Below are 18931 nucleotides of genomic sequence, written 5' to 3'. Positions count from 1 at the left end.
AAAATACAACATAACAATTGTTTTATAAATATGAATTTACGAGAAACATACTTTACTATATCAGTATATATATATATATATGTAAATTTACATGATTATGAATTTATGATATTATTGAGATCATATTTTACATCGAAATTTCAAAAAAATATATTTTTTATTATCTTATCGAATTGTGTTATTTTTTACATTTTCTCAACTTGGAACTAACAAAATTTATTAGTTTATAGTGTTTATTAATTTATAGAGTATTACTTTATAGTTTTTTATATTTTCTCAACTTGGAACTAACAAAATTTATTAGTTTATAGTGTTTATTAATTTATAGAGTATTACTTTATAGAGTATTAATTTATAGAGGTTTTACCATATGTGTACGAACTTAACCCGGATTGTCTCATAGTTAAAAGTTTACTCTATGACCTTTATGTTCAAATTTATGGTTATTAACCAATTGGTTTAATGGATATGCGGTGTGATGTTGGTTGGCTCAGAAATTTTTACCGATACTACAACCCAAAAAAACATAATATAATAGAGGCTCCAAAATTTGTAATAATATTGATAAACAAAACTAAAGATATTATAAATTAATATAACAATATTGCATGTAATCAGGGCCGGTCGAACTAAAATGATGGTCCAAAGCGGAAAATTTTTCTTGAGCATTTTATAATTTACGGTATTGAAAATAACATATTTTTAACTAAAAAAAATCCTACAAAAAAAACAAACAATAAAATAGCAAATCTTTAAAAAAAACAAAAAAACTGCTTAATTTTCTTAAATATATCTCTCTTAAAAATAAATTTCATAATGGAAAAGAGAATATTCTGTTGCGAGACTTGGGGGAGGTAGTGCGTTACCTTAGTGGTAACCTAGAAGGGCTCTTACAAACATTAGTCATCTTGTGAAGGTAAACTCACCGACCCCTTTTGATCCATCCACAGATGAAGAAGTCTTCACCAACTCACCTTGGTTTATCATCCATTAACGTCTTGTTATTCAATGGAAAAGGAAAAAAAAAAACAATTTTAAAAGACTCGTTTTTTTGTGGTTTAGATAACAACTAGATAACTCTGCTAAGCTTTCTCTATCTGTAAATAAAACAGAGTAAGATTTGTTGTGGTTCATAAATAGTTTTGGTTCAATCTAGTTGTTATCTAAACCACAAAATGTACCTCTTAGTTTCTTGTGTTCTTAAATAGATTTCGTGAGTTCATATGGACCTGACTCTTAGTTTCTCACTTCCGGAAACTAATTCTTTCACTAACTTCTCAAGACTCTGCCCTAACCCGACAAGATTATGCTCAGCAACATATGAAAACGACGGCCTCTGTTCTCTTTGACTATCAGACAAACTTAAACCTTCTCCGCCCATAGCTTCCTTTATACCATAATTTAGCATACTTGATGTTATCTTAAAAAGCCTGGAGGTGATCTCTCTAAACTCTGAGCCAACACTATGAAGTGAAACAGCCTCGTTCAATATTTACACAAGCCTCCTAAACACCCTTGTCATCCCTTTTTGTTTCCTTGATTCTGCTTTGAGGAAAAATGCCTCGAGGATATCCTCTGTATCATAGGAAGCTTCTCTAATGCCTGCAACCCAGTTACGCACTCTCTCGCTTTTATGCTGCTTCTCATCTGCATCTTTCAAAAAGCACTTCAAACGCTTCAGTTCGTCTTGCAGCTGCTTCACTTGCTCACTTATACCGAACAAGAACAACGGTTCTTCCAAGAGAAACTCCCCTAGCTTCTGCACTGTAACAGAAACAACAGCTTCTGCCATTTTCTGTTCTAGTGATTCTCCCGAATCTCTACGTCTTACACTAGAAAGTAGTTAATTATGCATTAACTTCATGACACAAGAGTCCAAGTCAACTCAATCATAACATTCGTTGTCTCTTTCTGAACTATTCAACTGAGCATCATGTGAACACAATTATATGGTACATCTACCAAACGACTTGTTGAATTGTTCTTTTGTGCTCATCCATAAACCACCACATCCACATATTCATCCATCAGAATTTAGTGGGAGACTTCAAAAGTCTTCGCTATCTCCTACAACGTTAAGTTTCATTTTCCTTCTCACCTTTAACTGCAGAAGCTGCAATAAGGAAAATGGGCTTCTCTGCCTTCTGATTAAACAAAAGAGCTTACTCATAATTAAACAAGTGCAATATGCACGAAAACTATAAGACAAAAAGGAGGCCAGAAAAGGCATCGAGAGAATCTTATATTTTTATAACCATGAAACATCGCTTACATGTAGTACATCAAAATTTCTACTACGCAGTTTGTTGACAGGAGACAGAGAGAGACAACTTTAACAGACAACTCTTATTATATTGTCGTAGTACTTTATTATTAATGTGCAATAAGAAGAACAGGCCATAATCTCGAAATTGGTGTACATTGGACGTGGACTAAATGATGACTATGAACAATATAATACGCCACCCTTTTCTATCCGCATCTGAAAGAACTAAGAACAGATATGCAAAAACGTTCTTACATGTACACCTAAGAACTATTGTAGATCTTACACTTGTCTGTTCCAGCACAAACCAGACACTCGTCAGCATCACCTTCAACATGGCTCAAGCAATGTTGAATTCTGTCGTTCACAACGTCCTGCAGAAAGAAATATTAGCAGATTACTGAAGATAGAGAGCCAAAAGAAGTACAGATCTCTTGTGAAGATTAAACATCAGAAGATCGACTATCAAAATTTCAAAGGGGAAAAGGTGTCATTCACTAATGCAAGAGGGTGCTCACATCCCTTAGGCTTAAAGTATGATTTATCTCTTACCATGAGGAGATTATGAAGGCCGAGAGGTGCAGTTATGAGGTATGAGATGCCAGAGAACTCCTTTGCAGCATCAGCCGTCAACGAGGGAATGTCCTAATTATATAAAGGTCATAGTCTCACTAGGCCAGTAACGTACATCCTCCAATGATCCCAGAGATAAAAGAAAAAAAAGCTTCACGAAAACAGAAAAATGGAGATGCACAAAGCCATACCTTATGCCAATGTCTTCCAGGAAAAAGAAAAAATGGGCTCACAACCACACGTTTTGCCCCTTTTTGTACACACAAACTGAATGCATCTTTTATAGATGGCTCAGCCAGTTCCTGGTGTGAAGTGTGAACATCAGAAAACAGCAACCAGAATTGGAAAGTGAGAAGCAATCAAATGCCAGCTTCATCTAAGGCCTCAATTCAAATAGATTACGCTAAAATCTACCAAGAAACTGAAATCAGATTTTATCAAACTCACGGGTATGGTTCATACATACAAGTGAATACAGTCAAGTAAACTATTTGAAAGGAAGAATTTACTAGCGGTTCCAGTTCCATCAAAAAAAATTCCAGGTCTTACTGCAATTTATAAGGTACACTATACTTATGGCATGAAATGGAAGCAAAACGGAGCCAATTTATAAGAACAAAGCTAATCCTCTTTCATTATTCACAATAAGGTGAGAGCTTTAGGAAATAAATTACCATATGAGCAGGCTCCACAATTGGGTACCCAGTTTTGTCTTTGAACATTTTCACAAACTCCTCTGAAACATAGAAAAAAACCACACAATTACACAAACTCATACAAGCTAAAAGGAAGTAATGTATATATATAACAAAAGTGAAACAACGAAGAAGATGAAGAAGAGGAGAAAGGAACAGAAACAAAAGTCTAACCAAGCATAAGATTGGATTCACGGCGACGAGAACCGTGATCAACAATTATAATCCCATCTGCATCACCGATTCCATTTCTGAGCGACCCTTCGTTCTCAAAGCTCCCAAAACATGGTGATCCTCTTCTTCTCCTTCCTCGTTGGGATTGAAATTTCTCGACTTTTAAGGAAACTGGCAAAGCCCATGACCGATTCGGTCGTGTGATTTGACAAGATGAAGATGAGACACGATTATCCGCTCTGAGATTGCAACGAAAACAAATCGAAGAAATAAATCACTAAGAAGAAAGCAAAACAACAGAAGAAAACTATATAAGGGTATGTATAGAGGAAAGTGATAAAGAACCTTTGGGAGGCGAGGCCGTAAGAGAGGTTCACCAAGAACTGCGACTGAGTCGTCATCTTCGCCGCCATGGACTGTTTTGCTGCTGTTAAACTGATTTAATTTGTCGGAACGACTCGATGGCGATGGCGGAATCGGGAAAGTGAAAAAGAAAAGATTCGTTAATTTTCTTACCGAACCGGTCGGTCGGACCAGTCAACCCGGGACCAGATTATTATTTCAGTCCGGCTTTATCACCAAAGGTTCAAAACATACAAAAGTTTTGTAATTAAACCCACCCCCTCTTTTTACAATTTACATGATGGAGAACTTAATGATTAGTCATTAGTGTGACCTCTTCATTACCATCTAGCTGTTCAGGACAATTATCCAGCATACAGTATAGATTATAGAGTGCTAAAGTTTGGACTACAAGTAGAGATTTCTATCAAAATAATTATCATCTTAAATCTAAATAGAGAAAAAAAAAACTATGAAAATTCATGAAAAAGACTTCCGATCATGATTCAGTGGGAATAAAACAACAGTTTCTTAGCTATATATTATGTTCTATCAACATCATGTGTGTGTCTAATCTAAATAGAGATGCTATATAGTGTTCTATCAACATCATGTGTGTGTCTAATTAGTAAAATCGATGTTGAATTACATCACTTACAAAAAATGTTGTAAATCTTACATCATTTTTACTAAATTGATTTCAAATATTTGCATCATTTTTTAAAACTAATGTACAATATTTATATTATTTAAAAACTGATGTTAAAATTGATATTGTAATAAATATTTTTGTCTGTAGTAATATTTAATTAGGTAACAACCCGAACTATATGCGGGATAAATCGACTCAAACAAAATTATTACAAGTAAAATTATTATTTGAAATTTAAGGTGTCATAATAATAATTTTACACATAATTTTATTTATTTATTCAACTTTATATTTAATTATTTTGTGTAAAAATATATTTCATCCGTGAAATGTAGAAAATAATGTTAACCATTGTGATAATTGTGATAATATTATTTATTTTTAAGATTATTGTAATAATTAATTTTTAATATATACTCTCTCTGTTTCATAAAAGGTGTCATTTTAGAATTTTATTTCCGTTTCACAAAGAATGTCATTTTACATTTCCAATGCACTATTTTATATTTTTAATGCATCTTTTTCATTAGATTTTCTAGTTTTACCATTAACCTATGACTAAATTAACCCATTAAACATTTATTAAATAAAAGCATATATGTATATTTTAATATTTCTTAATTTGTGTGAAATGTGTCAAAATGACACTTATTGTGAAACAGAGGGCGTACTTGAATAGTCATCAAATTTTTTAAAATCGGAGAATAATTTTTGTATTTCAAAAAGTTAAATAGATGAATAAATTTTTTAATAGTTTATGAAATGCAATTTACTTTAAATAATTAAATATGTTATGAAGCTGATAATTAAATTATTAACTATATTTTCTTTTTTTAATAGTTGATGAAGTCTTTCATTTTAAAAAATAATAGAAAGAAACAATACCTTATACTAACTCCATTTCAAAATATAGGATGTTTTAGTGAAAACACGCATATTAAAAATAGTTACTTTTAAAATGTTTAATCTAAAAGTTGCATAGAAAGTTGGAAAAATCCTATATTATGAAACAAAAATACTTCTCTAAACATCCTATATTATGAAACGGAGGGAGTATATTCTAATGACACATTTATGTAAATAATAATGAAATAAATATTTCTATATATATTTTAATGGCACATTTAATAAATCAAAAGACTTATTTTTGTAAATATGTTTATCTTGAGGTGATTAATTGCAATTATATTTCCAAATCGTTCTGGCGACGACACATCAGCATTTTCAACAAAATGTTTCTCTATTAATATATAGGGGATTATTTATAACTTTTAATTGTTTTTAATATATTCATTTATTTACAATTAATATTTAAGAGATAAGTCTAATTAAACGGTAACTAGAATCTTTAAAATAAATTAACTTGATAAAAAAAACTCATTTAATTACATGATTTTAAGGCTTAATAAATGGAACCAGATAACTTAGAAATAGGCAAACTAATTTGGTATTTATAGAAAAGATGGTCTTCATCACAACTTAAGAAGTATCAGATGTGGGATACTAGAACTTTTTCTTTACAAACAAAAAATGCTTTTACTTTTAGCAATAATTAGCAACTACACTTTAGTTTCTTTACTCTCGCATTGATTACCGAAGGGATTATTCCAACCAAAATAAATAATACGGTCAATGATCAATTCATCATACAACTTACTTGATAATAATGAATAAAAAATCCTTAATAATCCAAGGAAAATAAAAATACAGCTAGGTTTGCTTTTTTAGTTGATGATCTGCTATAGTTTTTGATCGATGAACTTTTTTCAAAATTTATCTTTTAATCACGTTTATTTTTAAAAAATATATGTATATGTAATTTTAAAAAGATATTAATATAATTTATTTAACATCAGTTTACCTTGATTTACTTGAGGAATCTCTATATATTACAAATTTTGTGCATGATCCACTATTGGAGGTAGATCCATGGTGTATTTAATCGAATTTTGAAAAACTCAAAAAAAAAATGAAACAAGTTGTATTTAATCGAATTAAATTTTAGAGGAGTTAATGAGTAGAAAAAATATAACAACACTTGGTGATTTATCCACTCTATGAGTGGACACAAGATAATTTTAGACCTTTTTATGTATCATTGTTTTTATTTAGTTTTAGTATTAAGGGAATTCTCACAAATAAATAAAAACTGATTTCTAAATTTAGCACATTATCCCCAAATATCCAAAAATAACATCATATTCCAAAAATATCACTTAAGTTTTGAAGTAGATTAGAGAAGAAAGTATCATAATCAAGTGTTTCTTCTAGGATCTCGTTTGGATTCTGAAACGAACTAGGATTATCATTTGGGCTACCGTTCATGGATCTTATGACATCACTTATTTACTCAAGTGCTATGATGGAGAAATTTTATCGGTGACTTCAGAGAGGTTTTCTAAACTGGTGGCTTGGGAGAGGTCGTGTTTTGCCTTATTGGTATCCAAGAAGAGCTCTCACCAACATTAGTCATCTTGTGAGGGTAAAACTCACCGACCCCTTTTGTATTTTAACCAGTTGGATTGGTCTGCTTTTGCTTATTCTTATAGATTGCTTCATTGACTTAGGAGGATTCTGATAGTTACTGATATGGTTTATTTAAAAGCATTGTTGCTTCATTTTATACACAATAATTTTATATGTAGTTACTAAATTTTAAAATGACATTAAAAAAATCTCTTTAAATCAGTTATTAACCACTATAAAACATGATAAACATAGATTCACTCATATTAGAAAATTTTTAAAATTATTATTATATATATATATATATATCAATTTGTAATAATTATTTTTAGTATTTGTTAATTTTGGTATAATAAATAACCATACCAAAAAATGTTGACACAAGTGTAGGTTTTAACAAGCACATCATTTCTATAAAAAAATTTGAGATTTATATTATAGTAGAAAAAACAAAATCATTCTTTGATGTTATTGTTAATAAAAAATTAAAGAACAATATTTTATTTTAACAAAATTTCAGAAATAAAAAATAAAAAATTATTATGCATTCAACCACGCATTGTGTGGACTAATACCTAGTTACGAAAAAACTATTAGTTCACGGCATGAAGCATACGGTTAAAAAATTGGAGACATCTAAATCATAAGATAATGCAAATGCAATGGAAAATAATTTATATAATTATCTAGTTTTACCATGATATTTATACAAGATGGTTTAGAGTTTTAGTATGAAATTATAATGGTCAAGTCATGAATGATAGAGTTCATGGACAAAATATCCCAAAATGGTTTTGGTATGATCACTACAATGGTAGATCAATTTCCAATTCTTAAAAGATTTCCTAGTTCATGTAGATTTTTTGGTGGGAATAATTAATTTGTAGTTTTAAAATCCCCTGATATCAATTGATTTAGATAATTTTTCAAATCATGTTTTATGCATCTTGGTAAGTGATGTGAGACCAAAATCTTCAGTATACAAGCATGACCAAGTTAATTAAGAGATCATAGAGGTCGGTATTAAGAAAAATATCATGGTAAAAAGTCTTTAATTGTATTTGCATTTAAAAAAAAAAATTATATGTTGTTTGTGTTGTAACACCGGAACAATAGTCGTTTTATGCTTTCTTGTTCGTATTATTAAGAAAAGAAACAAAAAAAAATTATTAAAGACAACAAATTTGAACTTGGTATTAATATTGTTGTGGTAAAGTGAGGAGATAATGTAAATAGGAAATAAAACTCGTCTCAGTTCATAAGCATGATGCACCCAAAGGTTAATTTAAGAGAGTGAGTAGTAGAGCTTCCAACTTGAAATACACACTTAATTCTAGTCGCTTGTAGAGATAAAATTTCTATTGATTTTGATTATCTCACTCGTTGATAATCTTTGGGTTTTGGAATTTTTGGAGTAACGATTTTTGAAATGTAACAGACTGCCAGGAAGGTAAACTAACTGTAATTGAAATGTAGTAAAATTCTTTTTTTCCTAATCGCTGTTGTAGGGTGATAACAAATAAAAATGGTTCACATTTTAAATGGGCCCATTTGAAAGTGTAAACAACGCCACGTCACGAAACCAAAGCCCAGAGTTCGAAACCTACGAAGATCTCTCTCATGTTCTTCTTCCTCCAACTCTGAGATGGAATTAGCAAAAACCAATTTTGTTCGATCTCTGTGTTGAAGCTCAAGCTAAGGTAACGAAACACTACAAGACCTACCTTGAATTAGGTTTTTCTTTTTCTGGATTCACTATGCCGCCGTGTATTCTTTTCCTCTTTCTGCATTGATTTTAAATGAAGGTGTTTTTTTTTTTGGCAACGATCTTGGAACTGAGGAAAGTAACTTGCGATGTATACAAGAATAATAAGGAGAAAGCAGAGATGGGGTTTTGTATTGCAGCAAGACAAATGCTCAGCGAGGCCAGTGATTCGTGACCACCACACCGGTTCCCAATCTTATAGATCCACCACAACTATACTTTCAAATCATCTGGAAATAAACTATTATTCTCATTCTCCTGGTGCCATTGTTGCCTCTAGAGACTATTCTTGGAACAGCCAACTGCGTCGGTTTTGTTCTGAAGGTGATGGAAGGAATGCTAGTGAGGATAGCCGTTTCCCTTCGAGTAAAGAAAAGACAGGGAATGAGAAAAATGTGTTTGGTGCTGAGCCTTTTGATTCTCACGCTCAGCTTGGAGAACAAGACCAAATTGAATGGCTCAACAATGAGAAGCTTGCTAGTGAAAGCAAAAAGGAGTCACCTTTCCTTAATAAACGAGAAAGATTGAAGAATGACTTCTTGCGGAGGATTCAACCTTGGGATACTATACAGCTCTCTTGGGAGTCTTTCCCTTACTACGTTCAGTAATAACCAAAGACTGTCTTTTCCTTGTGGGATTTATCGTGTCACTTTCCTTTTTGCTAATATGTTCTGTTTTCATCCAGTGAACACACAAAAGATACTCTGGTGGAATGTGTGAGCTCACATATTAAACAAAAACATATGGCGTCCAGGTATGGTGCTCGTTTAGGTTCTTCAAGTGGGAGAATATTGCTCCAGAGTAGGGCTGGGCAAAATAACCGATAACCAAATAACCGACCGAAACCGAACCGAAAAAAACCAAACCGAACCGAACCGAAATTCTTCAAATACCCGAATGGTTAGTAAAAATCTATATCCAAACTAACTGAAACCGAACCGAACCGAACCGACAATTAAATGGTTAACCGAAATATCCGAAAACCTAGAAGATATCAAATATTATATACTTAATATTATGCAAAACTATAAAATAAACTTAAAATATAAATTATTTCTAGATTCAAAACAATTAAATATTTTAAATAATCAATATATGTAAATGTTATTATTTTGAATTTACAAAGTTAAATACTATTTTGTAAAATTGAATCCATATTTTTCCCTTTTTTGTATTTTTGTTATTGTATATTTGGTTAATTTTGGTTATATTCGGTTAGTTTTGGTTATATTTGGTTTATTTGGTTAATGTTAATATAATTTATGTTAGTTATGGTTATTTATTTAAATAACCAAACCGAAACCGAACCGAAAGAAACCGAACCGAACCGAACCGAAATTTCAAAAATATCCAAATGGTTACTATATTACTATATCCAAAATAACCGAAACCGAATACAACCGAACCGAAACCGAATGGTTAACCGAATGCCCAGGCCTACTCCAGAGTGTTCCAGGTTTGTTTTTTACTAGAGAGTGCATTATATTGCAGTGTTTAATTTCCTTGTTCTTTTATATATCAAAGCTATTTTAAGTGGTGAGGAAATAAGTTCCAATAACTATCTGATTATACAGGCACTGAGCTCTACCGAGAGAGGTTGGTACGAGCACTTGCCCGAGATACACAAGTTCCCCTATTGGTTCTTGACAGCAGCGTTCTTGCACCTTACGTGAGATTCTGATGTCTATTTGCTATGAACATGATCCTTCCTTCTTTCTGTTTCATGATTGTGAGAGTTATATTTGTCGATTCTGATCAGGATTCTGCTGATGACTACAATGAAGAGTCTGAATCAGATGATGACATTGCAGAATCAGATCAGTGCACTTCAGAGTCAGAAGCTGAGGAAGAAACCGATGCAAACAATGATGAGACGAGTAGCAATGAAGCGAAGGTAGAAGGAACTGACGATGAAGAAAGATATTTGGAGATTTCTAAGGAAGTCCTCAAGAAACTTGGAGCTGACATAGAGGATATCGAGAAGGTATGATCTTCTTATGTGGCTTTATAGATCTACCATGATAATTGCATTCCCTTTCCTATGGACAATGTGATTTTTTTGTTACCTTGTCATATAATTTTTCCATTTTCTTATACTATTTATTTTCAATGGACTTTTTATCGGTAAACTACACATGCTTCGAAAAGGAGTCCCTATGCATGCCTTTTGGTTGCTGTTTCATTGATCTACATGATGACTGCTACATCATTCTTTTGTTTCTAATCAATAGAATTTGGAAATGCTGTACATGTCCTTATCTGCTCTACATTGTGGCAGAGAATGTCAGAACAACTATATGGCTCTAGTGAGGTGTCAGAAGCTGCAGTTGATCATTATGATAAAGCCAAGCGGCCTCTTAAAAAAGGTAGCCAACTCTTACCATGTTCACCTTGCTATTTGCATCAAATGATGTCTGTTTAGCTGGTTGGATAGTATTGTATCGAGATGTTCTTTATAATATATCCCATTTTCTCAATGGGCACGGCATGTTTGAATAGCTTTGTATCTAGTTATATTTTTCTTTCTGTTGTATTTCATTACTAGCCTTTAACTTTTTCCCTTTTCCTTTTCATTCCAAATTTTTAATCTTTCCACGTATTTGCAGGAGACCAAGTAAAGTATGTTGGGTCTCCTAAGAAGGACGAAGCAAAGCATAGGTAATTTACTGATTTACTTCTGTGTGGATCTGTTTTCCCTTTATTTGTGCTAAAATATTTTAAATGTTTGCCTGGATATAGCTCTACTGGAATGGGGTTCTTTGCAAGATATCTAACACATGTTGGGAAATTGGCATATATATGGCAGAAAAATAGATGTTTAACTTTTGCATAATGTTGGAGAAACGATGTTTGATGTCTTCATTTTCATGTGATCCCTTTCGTAGCATGGTTTGTGTTAGCGCTCACGTCCCAATGTAGCATGTTTTATCATAAAAATTTGTTTCTCTGGTGATCTAGTAAATCCCTTCAGCCATAGGTTAGGTTTGTTGTTCTTCTTTCATATGTTCATTCACCCCTAGGACTGAGCAAAATTGGCGTTCCATTTTCATTCTCAGTTAATGGTGGCATCGCCGTTTCCTATATTGATATTATTTTCTCCATGTGCATGGATATAATATATACTTTTATTGATCTATTTTAGTTGTCTAAAATACGCATTGAGTGTCTACAATTGGTTATGAACCCTTTTTATTCTAGAAACAAGTCCAGGATAGACCTAAATATTTGGAATAAGGCATCAAAGGCTTCATACTGCAATATCTAGGAGTTGAGAAATTTTCCAGAACCTAGAGTTATGATTTCATCCTTATCTTTTGTTGGCTTGTAAATTGATCGCAGGGTCGTATTGGGGAGGATTTCTACATCTGATGGTCAAAAAAGTGCTTTTACCGTTATTCCTGGCAGGTGGGTTGGTAAGTCATCTAGCGTGAAAATTTGATAAATGTCTTGTCGGATTTTAGGTATTATCTTTCTTTTCCAAGGTTTTTTCCTTTTTCATATTGCTTCTACTTCAAGGGGTCGGAAACACCATTCGCTGTCCATAGGGGGAACTGGGTGCAGGAATTGCCTTCTTTTTCTTATTTGAGTTCAAGTCTTGAATTTCTTATATTTCTGACCGCTTATCAGAGATGTAGTTAATAATTTAGTTACGAAATTAGTCTATCTTTTAAAGTTTATCCTTCTTATCCCATAGTCTAGCACTCTAGCTTTCCTCAGAATTTGTATCTTTTCGTTTGTTGATTGCTTCTGTTTTAATGTGACTACATGCTTTGTTATTTTACCTGTCCAGTTGTGTAAGCTTGTGAAGGGTTGACAACTGGTAGTAGAACCTTTTGCACTATGAAAAAAGTATGGGAATAAAATGAGAGATTTTGAAATATCATCTTAAATTCAGGCAATTAAATATCATCTACGTTACTGTGGTGTGATATTATTTGAGTCTATGGCTCTTGGTCTGCCTAGTGGTGTTGATAGTAATTTTCTCATCAGCTAACAGTTGATAAGTTGGATCTGCCTTTTCAATTCATCGGGGATTTGGGTTTGAATAGTTCAGGCATAGCACTGGATGTGATGTGAGGCAAACTTCTGTTACAACTGTTGCCTTCTGATGTATTCGTTAGTTCCTCTCAGTATCAGATTTTTTTTCTAGAAATGTTTCTTTCTAGATGTACAACACCATTCACAATTTTCCCAATCAACATTATCATTTTGTTAATTGATAAACTGAATCTTGTTTGGTGTTGAATATCATCATCACATTCCCTTCTTTCATGATATTGGTATTTCTAATGACAGTATGCCATCTACGATTTTTGTAATTTGACTTGCCTGAAAGTGGGGAATTTTATTCTGTGCACTCACTCCTTTTGCAACATTTATCGAACTCAGAATTGAGATTTTTAACCAGATTGTATAAACTTTCAGGCCATTATCTAGTGGACAGCGTGGAGAGGTGCATGTGGTGAGTGGGAGCCGTGTTGCTGTCATATTTGATTGTGGTGATGATAAAACTACAGAGGGAAGTGAGAAAAAGCCAGCAGAGCAGCCCCAGATGTTACCTATCCACTGGGTTGATGGTATAATTGCTTCTTAATATTCAGATCGTTTATTTGTGAATCTAGAGAATTACTTGCTATATATAAAGAGGCTTGATTTAAACGTAGCTAAGCAGAAATTATTTTATTACGCAGTGAAGGACCTCAAGTACGATTTGGATATGCAGGCAGTAGATGGCTACATTGCTATGGATGCTTTAAATGAGGTATATTTTGGAAGTTGGGACCTATTAAATTGGCTGTTTTTGTTGGCTTTACTCCCTGTGCTAAATTCAGTTATCAAGGGGTCTTTTGAGTTCAATTGGTGTGCTGAAAACTGTGACCAAATTCTAGCAGCATAAACATTCAAAACTTTAAAGATCATGAAGGTTCTTTTATTCCTATACTGTGGATGCCTTTATGTATTTTTATTTATGAAAAGTATATTCTGGATTGTCGTCTACAGTTATTCCATTATTTTCCTGTCATTGTAGGTTTTGCAATCCATTCAACCACTAATAGTCTATTTTCCAGACACTTCGCAGTGGTTGTCTAGAGCTGTGCCTAAAACGAGACGAAAAGAATTTGTAGACAAAGTTCAGGAAATGTTTAATAAACTATCAGGTCCGATTGTTATGATATGTGGGCAGAACAAGATAGAAACAGGCTCAAAAGAAAGAGAGAAACTTGTAAGCCTCTTTATAACTCACTCCCTTGTCATTGGTTTTTGTTCAGCCTTTGTTTCCTTTTAGTGATTGAACAAGTTACTTTTTACTGATAACAGACGATGGTACACCCAAACTTTAGCCGACTTGCTAAGCTGGTAAGTTAAACATTAAAATAGCCTTTTATTGATATTTATTCATGGTGCATTTTTTGCATGAATAGCGGAGATTCTTTTTTATCCCTCTGTTGTCCCTTGATTAACAAAAGTCTAATGGGAACTTCTAAGTTTTACAACATTTTACTTATATATTTGCAACATGTTTAAGACTGTAAATGTGGATTCACAATGTCATTCTCCTTCATATGACTTTTTTGTTTGTGGGTCTGCATTTTAAAATGACATCCCTTGCGCTGTCATGCTCGTCTTGATATTATTAACTCAATAAAAAATTTCTTGTTGCCTTTGTTTGTTGCAGCCTCTTCCCTTGAAGTGCCTAACAGAGGGATTAACAAGAAGGAAAAAATCAGAGGAGAATGAGATATATAAGCTTTTCACTAATGTTATGCACCTACATCCTCCAAAGGTTTGCCTGATGTCTTAGGAAATTTTTTAGTAAATTAACAGTGAACTTTAAATAATGAACGAGGAGGCGTAGATATGTTGTTCTACCTAGGCGAGATAGCATAGACTAGTCTGACTATGTCGCTTTGACAATATCTCTTTCTCAAAGTCTCTTTAGAAGGTACAAATTCATCTGTGAGTCTGTGACCCATGTGTGCTTTTGCAAAGTTCCTTTGCCACGTGCTATCCTATTTTACAGAGGATAAGCTACTTCCATAGTTCCACTAGCTGTTTGTTCAAGTATACATGTTAAGGGTAAGGGGCATATATCAACTTGATTCCTTCCTGTAAAATGTTGGTGTAGGAGGAAGATACCCTCAGACTATTCAACAAACAACTAGGAGAAGATAGGAGAATTGTGATATCGCGGAGCAATATAAATGAGTTACTAAAGGTACGTGGATCTAAAATAAAATGCCAATGGGAACACATAGTTGAATGTGCGATATTCTTACTAATAGTTTTATCCCTTAATGTACTCTTTCCCAGGCACTTGAAGAACATGAGTTATTATGCACAGACTTATATCAAGTGAACACCGATGGGGTGATATTGACAAAGCAAAGTGCGTAACTCAGGATGAAAATACTTGGTTTGTTTTGTAGTAATATTTGCTAATAGAGAATTCAAGCACTTCTTTGTCTGTACTGGTGAATCCTCTCTATCATGTACAGTGGCAGTTCTTCTTATGCCTGAAGGCTAGAATCGGGCTGTTGGATACTAATGCGAAACATTTGAGAATAGGAGCTACCTATGAGCACACCCTTAGATCCTCTATTCTCCCTTTTATTTAATCTTCTAATTAGATTTAGTTGAGATTGGAAACAGTTCTTGTGCTTGACGTTTGATATCTGCTGCTTTTTTTCCGCTGTTGCAACATTTGACTTTTGCCCTTTTTTTCTAGAATTAAAATATCTATATGATGAAGAAGAGACCTCAGAAACTTGTGGCTTTGTTTTTGCAGAAGCAGAAAAAGTTCTTGGCTGGGCCAAAAATCACTATTTAGCTTCTTGTCCTGACCCATTGGTAAAAGGAGGTCGCTTATCTCTGCCTCGTGAAAGGTACATATGACAGTGGCTATATCTTGTGGATCTGTAATTTTATTTATTTTTAACTTATTACGTTTTATCCGTTTTTTTCAAGCCTTGAAATATCAATTGGGAGGTTAAGAAAATTAGAAGATAATTCCCTGAAGCCCTCACAAAACTTGAAGGTTACTTTCCTACCTTGGATTATGGTATATGGATTTTGAGTACTTTTGAGTAACAATGATGTTAAAAGACAATGTATTGCAGAATCTTGCTAAGGATGAGTATGAAAGAAATTTTGTCTCGGCTGTGGTTGCTCCTGGAGAAATAGGCGTCAAATTTGAAGATGTTGGGGCGCTCGAAGACGTGAAAAAAGCATTAAATGAGCTGGTTATTCTCCCCATGAGAAGGCCAGAGCTTTTCTCCCGTGGAAATCTCTTGCGGGTATTGCATTTTGTTTGGGACAAATTTTTTCTAGGTCAGGTACTTCTGTTCATCTTGGCTGATATTCCTGATGACACGACCTTTTTCAGCCCTGTAAAGGAATACTGCTTTTCGGTCCTCCTGGAACGGGTAAGACGCTCCTCGCCAAGGCACTTGCAACAGAAGCTGGAGCAAACTTCATTAGCATAACGGGCTCAACACTTACATCAAAGGTAAATGGACTTATGTCGTATAACAGTGTTTTTTTGTCTATTTGTATGCATGTTACATTTAATAATCAACCTTAACGATTATGCATCATCCCTAGGGCCTGTCTTGATACACTTGTCTTTTAGGGAAATGTAGTAATTAGAATGCCATAAATGATTTATGATACCCCGATTTTTCTCTGCGTGGTAACTTATACTCGGATCTGACTCTGTTCCTTGTTCGGTATAGTGGTTCGGAGATGCAGAGAAGCTCACTAAGGCTCTCTTTTCCTTTGCCACCAAGCTAGCACCTGTAATTATTTTTGTTGATGAGGTGAGAATTTTTGTAACTAGGATACATTTTCTTTATTATGTCCGGGATTGATGATGAGTAAATATGTGACTGACCAGGATTTTTGTTTGTTTGATAGATCGACAGTCTTTTAGGTGCTCGTGGTGGCTCATCCGAGCACGAAGCTACCAGAAGAATGAGAAATGAGTTCATGGCAGCTTGGGACGGGCTCAGGTCAAAAGACAGCGAAAGAATCCTCATTCTCGGTGCCACCAACCGTCCCTTTGATCTTGATGATGCTGTGATTCGTCGTCTACCAAGACGGTAACATCTGATTTGACTTGCATTTCCATTTGTGAAGATTGTAGTTTGTACTTTCTCGTCTAATTGAAAGCTTTTTATTTCCTATGAGGATTGTAGGATATATGTCGACTTACCAGATGCCGAAAACAGGTCAAAGATACTGAAAATATTTCTAACTCCAGAGAATCTTGAATCTGGTTTCCAGTTCGACAAACTTGCAAAGGAAACTGAAGGTTACTCTGGTAGTGATCTGAAGGTTGGTATCCGTTTTTTTAATTCCCAGCTTGCGACGGCACTTGTAAGTTCTTTCTTTATTCTTATTCATTTCTTTTTGTGGGTATTATTGCAGAATCTATGCATTGCTGCTGCGTACAGGCCTGTTCAAGAACTGTTACAAGAAGAACAAAAGGTCCAGAATCTGCATTAAAAATATAGACTGCTTACTTTCGTAGCTGTTTTGCTTGATTCTTTTCCTCGTTTGAATCTTTAGGGTGCGAGAGCGGAAGAGTCTCCTGGTCTACGGTCGCTCTGTTTGGATGACTTCGTTCAGTCTAAAGCTAAGGTAATTTAGTAGTAAAAAATATAAATACTTGGAGATTTTGCGTTTTTGCCTTTTGCATTATCGGTGATTGATATAAACCACAAAGATATGATTGTTATCATTTGTATGGGTGATGTGATTTTGCAGGTGAGCCCATCTGTGGCCTACGACGCGACGACAATGAACGAGCTGAGAAAATGGAACTCACAGTATGGTGAAGGAGGGAGCAGGACTAAGTCTCCGTTTGGTTTTTGAAGAAAAATGTTAGTTTTGGTAGATCAGAGTGTTTCCATCTGTCTTTATCATATTGTAACCATCTGTTTTTTTACAATAATTTTACTTCTCTTATTATTTTTCTAATAGTTTCCAACTTTCCCGACCACTACAACATGATGAATCTGATTCCAGTGGTTAGAAACTTTGCTCATGTAGCACCAATCCGTCGGCTTGTTGTTCTAGCGAGAACCATTCCCACCTTCCACCGGTTTGTTATGAGAACACTTTCCACCTTCCATCAGTTTGCTTCGTCACCGGTGAGAAACCTTCCCACCTTCCACCGGTTTGCTTCGTCACTGATGAGACCCATCACATGCTGCTCCTTCTCTAGAATCCTGAAGCTTATTTCTCTCTCGTACTATTGTTGGATACAGTTCAAACCTCCCATATTCCCCACCTTTTGGGGCCGAATGTTTCAAAGTCGCCATCAAATTTTTCAGTATCGCCACCCAACACCTTTTCGAAATGGGCTTGATCTTTGTACTGTTTTTCATGGGTCTCGCAAGTCCATCATAAATATTTAGTTGCAGCCCAGTATCTTTGATGTCGTTTACATTATTCTCAATCGACAAAAATCATTTTCTCCTTAGTGTGGAGAGACCTATTTCATCGCCTTTCTTCCTTGTCCAGAGATCTAATTCATCATCTTCCTCCTCTATGGATAGAACCATACCACCTCCATTCTCCTTTGTGGGGAATGATATGATAAAAAAGTTTTCTTTCAAATGGTGATTGGTTCATTAGCATATTCTAATCCATTTACCATCATCTGTCACCTGGTAACTAAGAGTATGGCTACAAAATTGTTTGTTCACAGAATTAGAAACAACACAAAATTTTCTTTTCCTATAGCACATTGCAATTTTGGCCTGACAGAAGTTGAAAATTTTCCTCCTATCCATCAAAGTCAATTTGGGTATAAGTACATTTTCAAAAATGTACACGGATATATATATGTCTTTCGATTCAAGTTGTTCAGTTAAGATGAATTAGTTGTAAATAGATCTTTGGTGATTCGATCCTTTTCCTTGTCTTTTATTGCACAAGCACAGACTTTGACGAGCTCAAGGCTTGACAGTTTCTCTAGGAAATGTTTCATTTTC

General features: G+C 34.1%; 2 protein-coding genes and 1 long non-coding RNA gene across 7 annotated transcripts; 1 reads left to right on the top strand and 2 right to left on the bottom strand.

Annotated features, from left to right (window-relative positions):
• Positions 1-637: 637 nt before the first annotated feature.
• Positions 638-1918, bottom strand: LOC147928779 (uncharacterized). Its single transcript, XR_015580420.1, has 2 exons — positions 1182-1918; positions 638-997 (listed from the first exon to the last, which is right to left on the bottom strand). It is a non-coding gene; the product is annotated as an uncharacterized LOC147928779 (long non-coding RNA).
• A 407-nt stretch (positions 1919-2325) lies between these two features.
• On the bottom strand, positions 2326-4561 carry LOC104742549 (sirohydrochlorin ferrochelatase, chloroplastic). The gene is made up of 6 exons (XM_010463566.3): positions 4054-4561; positions 3709-3947; positions 3514-3575; positions 3031-3141; positions 2819-2911; positions 2326-2640 (listed from the first exon to the last, which is right to left on the bottom strand). The coding sequence occupies exons 1-6, from the start codon at positions 4119-4121 to the stop codon at positions 2530-2532; spliced, it is 684 nt and encodes a 227-aa protein (XP_010461868.2). The 5' UTR covers positions 4122-4561; the 3' UTR covers positions 2326-2529.
• Positions 4562-8733: 4172 nt separating this feature from the next.
• Positions 8734-17972, top strand: LOC104742548 (uncharacterized). Of its 5 annotated transcripts, XM_087484442.1 has the most exons (26): positions 8734-8868; positions 9014-9537; positions 9619-9734; positions 10369-10389; positions 10508-10602; positions 10693-10917; positions 11212-11299; positions 11540-11591; positions 12273-12338; positions 13359-13510; positions 13625-13695; positions 13963-14157; positions 14253-14291; positions 14611-14718; positions 15061-15150; positions 15246-15321; positions 15721-15817; positions 15900-15969; positions 16052-16228; positions 16318-16440; positions 16667-16750; positions 16848-17032; positions 17129-17267; positions 17361-17420; positions 17502-17573; positions 17700-17934. In XM_087484442.1, exons 2-26 carry the CDS (start codon positions 9023-9025, stop codon positions 17805-17807), a joined length of 3024 nt encoding a protein of 1007 aa, XP_087340568.1. In that variant the 5' UTR covers positions 8734-8868; positions 9014-9022; the 3' UTR covers positions 17808-17934. The 5 variants fall into 5 exon arrangements, with proteins under 5 accessions (XP_087340568.1, XP_087340565.1, XP_087340566.1 ...); XM_087484439.1 differs by lacking the exons at positions 8734-8868; positions 9014-9537; positions 9619-9734 and having other exon boundaries at positions 9949-10389; positions 12273-12346; XM_087484440.1 differs by lacking the exons at positions 8734-8868; positions 9014-9537; positions 9619-9734; positions 10369-10389 and having other exon boundaries at positions 12273-12346; positions 17700-17815; positions 17916-17972.
• Positions 17973-18931: the final 959 nt, after the last annotated feature.

The sequence above is a fragment of the Camelina sativa genome, chromosome 14, assembly GCF_030686135.1.
Source record: "Camelina sativa cultivar CO46 ecotype springtype chromosome 14, ASM3068613v1".
Taxonomy (NCBI): domain Eukaryota; kingdom Viridiplantae; phylum Streptophyta; class Magnoliopsida; order Brassicales; family Brassicaceae; genus Camelina; species Camelina sativa.
Note: the sequence above shows the minus strand (reverse complement) of the source record. Positions and strands in the feature narration are given on the sequence as shown.

What these genes read in the sequence shown, in the direction of transcription:
- LOC104742548 (XM_087484442.1), top strand. Translation starts at nt 9,023, where the DNA reads ATGTATACAAGAATAATAAGGAGAAAGCAGAGATGGGGTTTTGTATTG. An exon ending in AGCCCTCACAAAACTTGAAG is followed by an intron (nt 15,970 to 16,051) that starts GTTACTTTCCTA and finishes AATGTATTGCAG; the next exon opens with AATCTTGCTAAGGATGAGTA. An exon ending in CCCGTGGAAATCTCTTGCGG is followed by an intron (nt 16,229 to 16,317) that starts GTATTGCATTTT and finishes GACCTTTTTCAG; the next exon opens with CCCTGTAAAGGAATACTGCT.
- LOC104742549 (XM_010463566.3), bottom strand. Translation starts at nt 4,121, where the DNA reads ATGGCGGCGAAGATGACGACTCAGTCGCAGTTCTTGGTGAACCTCTCT. An exon ending in TACGGCCTCGCCTCCCAAAG is followed by an intron (nt 3,948 to 4,053) that starts GTTCTTTATCAC and finishes TTGCAATCTCAG; the next exon opens with AGCGGATAATCGTGTCTCAT. An exon ending in TGAATCCAATCTTATGCTTG is followed by an intron (nt 3,576 to 3,708) that starts GTTAGACTTTTG and finishes TCTATGTTTCAG; the next exon opens with AGGAGTTTGTGAAAATGTTC.